Genomic DNA, 8,000 nt, shown 5'->3' with positions numbered 1-8,000 from the left:
ACAGGTGAGCGCCCCTTCCCCTGCCTGGCGTGCGGCAAGGCCTTTGCTGGCAGCTCGGCGCTGCTGGTGCATCAGCGAGTTCACACCGGTGAGCGTCCCTACCGCTGTGGGGAGTGCGGGCAGAGCTTCCGGCAGAGTGCCCACCTGGCACAGCACCAGCAGGGCGCCCACGCCAGCCAGTGCCCCCACGCCTGCGCTCACTGCAGCAAGAGCTTCGGGCTGCTCTCCATGCTGGCACGGCACTTGCAGACACACAGTGTCGAACGCCCCCACGCCTGCCCTGACTGCCCCCGCCGCTTCCGCCAGCGAACCCACCTGCTCCGGCACCGGCTAGTGCACACAGGTGAACGCCCCTTCCCTTGTCCGGTCTGCAGCAAAGCCTTTGCCCTGAGTGCCACGTTGCTGCGGCACCAGCTGGTGCACACGGGCGAGCGCCCCTACTGCTGTGGGGAGTGCGGCCGCAGCTATACACAGAGCTCCTACCTGCGCCAGCACCAGCGCAGTGCCCACGCTGGCCAGTTCCCCCACACCTGCCCAGACTGCGGCCGTGCCTTTGCTGACCGGGCCAACCTCCTGCGGCACCAGCGGGGCCACACAGGCGCCCGACCCCACACCTGTGCTGAGTGTGGGCGGTGCTTTGCCCAGCTGGCACACCTACGGGAGCACGGGCGCACACACAGCGGGGAGCAGCCATTCCACTGCAGCTGGTGTGGCCAAGCCTTTGGGCACCGCTCAGCCCTGGCTGTGCAGCAGCGCGCACACAGTGGAGAGCTCTCCTACCCCTGTGCCCAGTGTGGGTGCCCCTTTGCCCAGTTTGCCAGCCTGGTGGAGCACCGCCGGCGGCACACGGGTGAGAAATCTCACCAGTGCCCCCATTGCGGGCACCGCTTCTGCCACCGCTCAGCCCTCCTTCGCCACCAGCGCTCCCATGCCGGGGAGCGCCCCTTCCGCTGCAGGCAGTGCGGTCGTGGCTACACCCGCAGCCCAACCTCCTGCTGCACCAGCGGGTGCATGCTGCTGAGTGACATCACAGCCCCCAGGACATCACCGGCATCTGGTGACTCCCACACCCCTCATGCTGGGATGGTCCTGGACTGGCCCTGACCAGAGTCCACACTGTTGCATGGCCACTCCCCTGCCCACTGCCCAGGAATGGGGGTGGCTGGGCCAGGCCTGTGTTGCCTGGCCAGGTACTGAGTGTGAGTGAAGCTGCTGCCACCAGTCATGGTTTCTCCAGCCCCAGGTAGCAAACATGGGGGCAGAGCTTCCTGCCAGGTGGGGCCCTGCTCAGGGGTGGGGCTCAGGGAATGGGGGCTGTGCCCGGGCAGTGTCTGACCCCATTTTTCTCCCCTTTTGCTGGTTGGTGCTGCCTGGGCTGCTGCTCCAACACCCTGGGCCCTGCCGTGTGGCCCAGCCAAGCGAAAACCCGCCCTGCAGCTGCCCAGATGTGTGCGGGGGGGGGGGGGGGACAGAAGCAGGGGGATGCCAGTACTCAATGCAGGCTTGTGGGAAACGGGAGGGACTGGGTGGAGGGATGGGGGCCTGGGCTGCGGGAGCAGCTTCTAATGAATTTTCTAAAATGTTTTGTTACAAAGTGAAAATAAACCTGTGACATTCCCAGGGGCATTGTGTCGTGTCTGCAGTGGGCAGGCACTGGGTCCCATGGCCTGACTGCACCAAGCGCCCCAGAGGGGAATGCCAGCTGGGCACAGGCACCCGGTGTTGCTATGGCTTCATTTGTGCTGCGGCATCCTGGCTCCATTTTGGAGAAATGTCTCTTTGGAGGCTTTTGTTGCCACCACATTGTGTGTGAACGTGGGCAGTGCCACCTCCCTGGTCCGCGCCAGTCACTCTGAGAGGAGCCAGCTGCCTCCCTCATCTCAGCGGGGCACGATCCTTTGCACTGTCAGTAACTTTCACTTCCCAGCCTCTCCGCACCGCAGCTGGAGGTTTCTGTTCAGCATGCAGTCCCAAAGTGTGCCCTCTCTTCCAGCCCAGTTTCTCCGGCCGCCAGGTGGGATGGGGCTAGGCTGGCTCTGGTCACAATCCTGCTGTGCTGCGAGACCAGCCTGCATGAGGACACCATCGTCAGCTGCCTCTGGAAATCACTAGCACGCTCTGGCCCCCTGAGCAGACTCTGCATTTCCTCTGCCTGGAAGTGTCTAAAGCTGCTGCAGAACGGCCTGCAGCAGGCCTGGGTACTCAGGGCCTTGCTTATGGGCCCAGAGCCCCAGATCAGCTTTACGCCTCATCTGCCACCTGTGGGGTGGGACATGGCTGCAGCAGCATGGCCAGGCAGCCAGTGCAGAGTGGCAGATACTGCCTGGTGTCAGCAATGCGGGCCGACAATGAGCAGAGGGGAGACAGCTTAAGGCCAGGGGGTCTGTGCCCAGGTCTGGTGGAGAGGGGCAGCGACTGGGTCTTGGCTTTCCTAGGAGCCCCAGCTCCTGTTAGTTCCAGCTCCCTAGACCTAGGGTTACCATATTTCAGCAAGTAAAAAAGAGGACGGGAGGAGCCCCGCCCTAGCCCCGCTCCTGTCCTGCCCTAGCCCCGCCCCTGCCCCACCCACTTCCCGCCCCCCTCAGAACCCCCAACCCTCCCCCCCGCTCCTTGTCCCCTGACTGCCCTCTCCTGGGACCCCTGCCCCTAACTGCCCCCCAGGACTTTACCCCCTACCTAAGCCTCCCTGTCTCTTGTCCCCTGACTGCCCCCTCCTGAGACCCTCCCCCCCATCCTAACTGGCCCCCTAGGACCTTACCCCCTACCTGTACCCTGACTGCTCCAACCCTTATCCACACCCCCACCCCCAGACAGATCCCTGGGACTCCCATGCCCCATCCAACCACTCCCCACCCCCTGACAGCCCCCCCCCAGAACTCCCGACCCATCTAAACCCCTCTGCTCCCTGTCCCATTGATTGCTCCGATCCCTCTCCCCACTCCTGCCCCCTGACAGCCCCCCCCCCAGAACTCCCAACCCCCCCCTTGTCCCCTGACTGCCCCCTCCTGGGACCCCTGCTCCTAACTGCCCTCCAGAACCCCACCCCCTACCTAAGCCTCCCTGTTCCTTATCCCCTAACTGCCCCTTCCTAAGACCCCCCTCCCTAACTGCCCCCCAGGACCCTACCCCCTACCCGTACCCTGGCTGCCCAAAACCTTATCCACACCTCCCAGAAAGCCCCCCCCGAACTCCCGACCCCCCCCCCACGTCTCTTGACTGCCCCCTCCAGAACCTCCCTGCCCCTTCTCCCGGCTCCCTTGTCGTTGGCCTTCGGTTCACCTAAGGTCTCGCTGTGAGCTTCCTCAGGAACTGTCTGAGCTGTTCTCCTGGCACGCTGGGCAGCAGCAGGGGAGGAGCTCCAGACTGCCGGAGGTGAATGCATGGAGGGAGGGAGGGAGTGAGCTCTGCTGCAAGGGGAGGAGGGACTCTCTCTCGCTGTCGGAGCCCCATGTAAGTGGCACCATCCGGCTGCCCTGTTAGCCGCGCGTGCTCTGCATGAGGGGGGGAGTCCGGACATTAACAAATTCCCCCCGGACGCTATTTTTAGTTCAAAAATCCGGACATGTCCGGGGGAATCCGGACATGTCCGGGGGAATCCGGACTAATGGTAACCCTACCTAGACCTGAACACTCCCTGCTGGGCAGCAGGCTGAGGGGCACCGTGTGATGGCACAGTCCCAGCCCTCGGGGAGAATAGGGCCCGGCCAGCCACCAAGCGGCAGGAGGGGGCAGCAGTGCTGCTGTCATGATGGGCCCTTGCCCCCAGGCCAGAGAGCTCAGGGCCAGGAAGGACCAGCAGGACGAGTGTGAACTCAGACTAGAGTCCAGTCAGTGGCTGAGTGGAGAACACACACCCCGTCCCTCCATCCAGTCCAGAGTGAGACCCCCGTGCCCCAGGAGAGCTGCCCCCCGGGCAATCGCCCTCCCTCTTCCCAGGCTGAGGCAGGGACGATTCAGGCCTGTTTAGTGAGAGCTGGGTAAGGACAAGCCACGTGGCCAGGAGCCACCCTCCTCCTGAGCACACCAGGATGATCTAGGGCATTGGTTCTCAAACTGGTGGTTGCAACCCCTCAGGGGGTCACAACCCAGTGATGTGGGGGATTGCAAGCTCCAACCCCAACCCCTGCGCCGGGCTGCCAGCCCCAAGCTCCTCCAGCCCCGCTCCACCCCCAACTCCACTCCACTCCACCTCCAAAGAAAGGGTGCCAAATAGAAGTTTGCCCAGGGCGCCATTTTTCCTATGGCTGGCCCTGGTACTGAGACAACATTAGAGGGCTTGATTCGCAGCTGAACAAGTACTTTATTAATTAACAGTCAGAGACATAAGTGCAAACTTTTTCCTGAAAATAATGGCCACTTGTACTGCTAAAACCGCTAAAAAACGAAAGGATCTCGAGTCTTACATTAAACTTGGCTTTACCAGTATCATCACCTCTGGTATTGAAAAACCGCAATGTGCCATTTGCTGTGAAGTTTTGAAGTTTTGTCTGCTGAATCAATGCAACCATGCAAACTGCAGTGACATCTTGAAACTAAACAACCTGAGCATAAAAATTGAAACATGGATTTTTTCAAGCACAGAGAAGAAGCAACAAAGGTCAATTCATTTTAAGCAATAGGGTTTAAAATTTAGTATTTAACATAGTGTTAAATATCAAAAATGTGCTTTTAATTTCTAAGGGGGGTCGCCCTCAGAGGCTTGGTGTTCGAAAGGGGTCACCGATACAAAAAGTTTGAGAACCACTGATCTAGGGCAACATCTGGGTCCAGACAAGCCCCATGTTGCGGTGGGTGGTGCTGGTCCCCATACTCAGGAGGGGAAGGTCCATTTCCCACCCTCTCCCACACGACTCTTAGCCCCACACCCAGGATCTGGCCTCTCTGGGCTCCGGAGTTGGGCAATGCCAGCCTGTGACGAACTGGGACTGTTCTTAATGTAGTCTTTGAATGCTGAGTGGGGAGTGTTGGCTGGGAAGGCAGGGGAGTGTGGCTAGGATGGTCTGCATGGGGGGATGGGAGACTGGCCGAGGGAAGATACCTGAGCATGTAACATGAGAACCCAGGAAGGGGTTAGAGGCCAGGTGACACCTTTGCCCTGGAAACTGAACAAAGGGTGGGGGGAGAGTTTCAGAGCTGGCTGGTGGAATGGCTGGGAGGCAGACGGGGCTCTGACCTCCCAAGGGGGCTGGGGTGCCCTGGGATCCCAAGATAGACCTAACTGAGGGGGTCCTGTTGTCTGTGCCTGCAAGACCTGTCTTGGACTGTGTCCCTGTTTTCTAAATAAACCACCTGCTTTACTGACTGGCTGAGAGTCATGGTGAATCGCAGGAAGCCGGGGGTGCCGGGCCCTGTGTCCCCCCACAGTCCGTGACACAGCCTGAGAGCAAGGAGCCCAGGAGCTGGCATGGAGGGTGTGAACGGGAAACCCTCCCCCCCCGAGGAGTGGGGGAGTGTGGAGAGTACCTCGTGGGGAGCCTGCAATATTTGTGCAGGGAAGGGGGGCATGGTCCCAGGGGCTGGGGAATCCAGGCCCACCCTTGCTCCCTGGAGCATGGGCAGCAGCATCGGGACCAGCGCTCCCTACAGCTGCCAGAACAGTGACACAGACGGAGCCCCACCTCAGCCAGCTCCCCCATCTGGAGAGGGCCCCAGGAGAAGCATCTGGGCCCAGCACACGCCATCCCCACGGAGCAGAGACCAGAGCTTACAGTCTCAAATACCTCAGTGTGGGTCCATTCAGCTCCTCCTCCCCCGCCCGCGGGGTCCAGCCCTTCCTCCTCGTACTCTGTCAGGTAGTCAGATTCCTCACCTGGGATGGGAGCACACATGGAGCTGGCAGTTGCTCCTGGCCTGGCCCTGGTGCCCCTCAATCCCGATCTGCAGCTCCCACTTCTATCCCAGCCCTAGCCCCCCTCCCCCAGCCTTGCTGGGGCCCCAGAATCCTACTGGAGTGACATGGGCAGAGAGCCCTGCGTCACGCCCCCTGCCCCCACTCACCATCAGCGTAGCCATCGGACAGGTAGCTCTTGGCCGGCTCGATGCAAGACACGATCTCAGCCAGATCAGTGAACCCCGCGCTGGGGCAAGTCAGCACCTGGGGGGTGAGAGCCAGGTGAGAGATGCCCCCGCCAGGTAGCCCTGGGGGGTGGGATACAGGGAGGAAGTGCTATGTGGGCTGAGCTAGAGAGCGGGTGGTTCAGGAGGGCTCCGGTGGGTGAGGACAAGGAGTGGGGGGCATTGTGGCAAAGGGTGTGGGTCAGGCTCTCACCCCATGGCTCTGAGTTCAGCCCCGAGGGGATCCCCCACTTCGCCAAGGGGCTCGGCCTAAGGACAAAGGGACCAGAGCCACACGGCGGCCCCTGCTGGAACTGGGGTCTGCACTGATGAGGGAGGGCACTTCCTTGCCAAGCCCCCCCACTCTCCTTGGAGCCCCCAGCCCTACTACTTGGGGCGCCAGGGCTGAGGTGGTTGTTCCCGTGCCTCAGGCACTGGTCCTGTGTCATGGGGCTGCCACAGCCAGGACCCTGTAGGAACGTCAGCTTGGCACAAAAGGGAGCTAAGCGGCTGGAGTGTGACGAGGCACAAACTGTAGCTACCCATCCCCTGCTGGCCCATGCCCCACTGTTGCCCCCTCACTCACATACATGCGCTTGCTCTCGTAGAAGTTGGCCGAGCACCGGTCCTTCACCATCTTCTCAATGATGTCGCCGCGGCTCCAGCCGCTGAACATCACCTTGCCATGCTGGTAGCCACGTCCTGCATGAGATGGATGGGCAGGGTGAGGGGCCCACTCCTTCCAGCCAGGTGTGGGGGGGCTGGCCAGGCCAGGCAGCACCCGCTGCAGAGCAAGACATGGATTTGCCCTGGGTGCTCCAACGTAGCTGGGGGACTGCTCCCCACACGGGTGGCCATCAGATTTCCAACCCATCCCCTCAAGCAGGGCCTCTCCCTCCCCAACCTGGGCACAGCCAGTGGCCCAGATTGGGGCCTCCCACCCTCCCCACCCCTGGCCAAGCGCAGCTCCCAGTCTCCCATACCCTGCTGAGCACTGACCCCCCTCCCCAAGATCAGGGCCTCCCACCCACCCCACCCCCGTCTGAGTACAGACCCTCCCTCGGCCCCCCCATATCGTGGGGGCCTCCCACTGCCCCCACCACTGCCCGAGCACAGACTCCTCTCCCCCTCCAGATCATGGCCTCTCACCCCCAGCCCAGTGCAGCCCAGGGCCCAGATCAGGGCCTCCCACCTCCCCGTCCCCAGCCGAGCACAGACACTCCCCCCACCCCAATCAGAGCCTCCCACATTCCCCATCCCCGTGGCCCAGGCCATCTGGACTCACGTAGATCTCGTCGAACTTGCCAAAGTCCATGGTTTTGAAGCGGTTGATGGGTGGGCGAATGTATTCGCAGTAGGAGCTCGACTTTACCACCTCCAGCTGGCGCACACACGACACATAGGCCAGACGCGACTGGATCTCCGCCATGTCGGGCACCTGTATGTGTGTGGGGAAAAACAGGAGTGTCCTGCAAGGGGGTGGATCAGCCCCACCTTGGACAGCATCCTGGGGCAGGGGGCTGCAAGGGACAGTCTCTCCTACGTTCTGCAGATCTGACCCCCCCCCAGCTGGCTCAGTCCAGCTGAGTGGCCGGAGCCGGATCTCAGCAACTGCCACTGGGGCATCAGGAGTGACTGTGCCCAGCCAGCCTGAGGGAAGCCACTGGCTGCCAAGGCAGGCCCGCATGCTCAGACAGGAGCAGCCCTGGGAGGCAGGGGCTGTGGCGGAAGGGACCCTGCCTGCACCTAGGGCTGTCGCGGGGGTGTTTCGGCGGCGTGGTGCTGTTTGGGGGGGGGGCCTTCGGCGGCGCAGCGCTGGCAGGGGTGGGGGTTTGGGCGGCCCGGCACGGCGCTTGGGGGTTTGGGCGGCCCGGCGCAGCGAGGCACTGTCGGGGGGGCAGCTCGGCCCGACCCAGCACTCTGGGGGTTTGGTTAGCCCGGCCCGG

At 62.3% G+C, this 8,000-nt stretch overlaps 2 protein-coding genes across 2 annotated transcripts; one reads left to right on the top strand and one right to left on the bottom strand.

Annotated features, from left to right (window-relative positions):
* Window positions 1–53: 53 nt before the first annotated feature.
* Window positions 54–1,104, top strand: LOC135980324 (zinc finger protein 135-like; the record flags this gene model as incomplete). Its single annotated transcript, XM_065580352.1, has 1 exon — window positions 54–1,104. A coding segment is annotated over one exon (1,051 nt), but the record flags the coding sequence as incomplete, so codon positions are not given.
* Window positions 1,105–2,241: 1,137 nt separating this feature from the next.
* Window positions 2,242–7,799, bottom strand: LOC135980323 (uncharacterized). Its single transcript, XM_065580351.1, has 5 exons — window positions 7,340–7,799; window positions 6,641–6,838; window positions 5,998–6,094; window positions 5,619–5,809; window positions 2,242–2,259 (listed from the first exon to the last, which is right to left on the bottom strand). Exons 1-5 carry the CDS (start codon window positions 7,739–7,741, stop codon window positions 2,242–2,244), a joined length of 906 nt encoding a protein of 301 aa, XP_065436423.1. The 5' UTR covers window positions 7,742–7,799.
* Between the last annotated feature and the right edge of the window lie 201 nt (window positions 7,800–8,000).

The sequence above is a fragment of the Chrysemys picta genome, unplaced genomic scaffold, assembly GCF_011386835.1.
Source record: "Chrysemys picta bellii isolate R12L10 unplaced genomic scaffold, ASM1138683v2 scaf2670, whole genome shotgun sequence".
NCBI classification, from domain to species: domain Eukaryota; kingdom Metazoa; phylum Chordata; order Testudines; family Emydidae; genus Chrysemys; species Chrysemys picta.
This window is presented reverse-complemented; position numbering and strand designations above follow the sequence as displayed.

What these genes read in the sequence shown, in the direction of transcription:
- LOC135980323 (XM_065580351.1), bottom strand. Translation starts at nt 7,741, where the DNA reads ATGCGGGCCTGCCTTGGCAGCCAGTGGCTTCCCTCAGGCTGGCTGGGC. An exon ending in GCAAGTTCGACGAGATCTAC is followed by an intron (nt 6,839 to 7,339) that starts GTGAGTCCAGAT and finishes CTTGCTCTGCAG; the next exon opens with CGGGTGCTGCCTGGCCTGGC. An exon ending in ACGAGAGCAAGCGCATGTAT is followed by an intron (nt 6,095 to 6,640) that starts GTGAGTGAGGGG and finishes CTCACCCCCCAG; the next exon opens with GTGCTGACTTGCCCCAGCGC.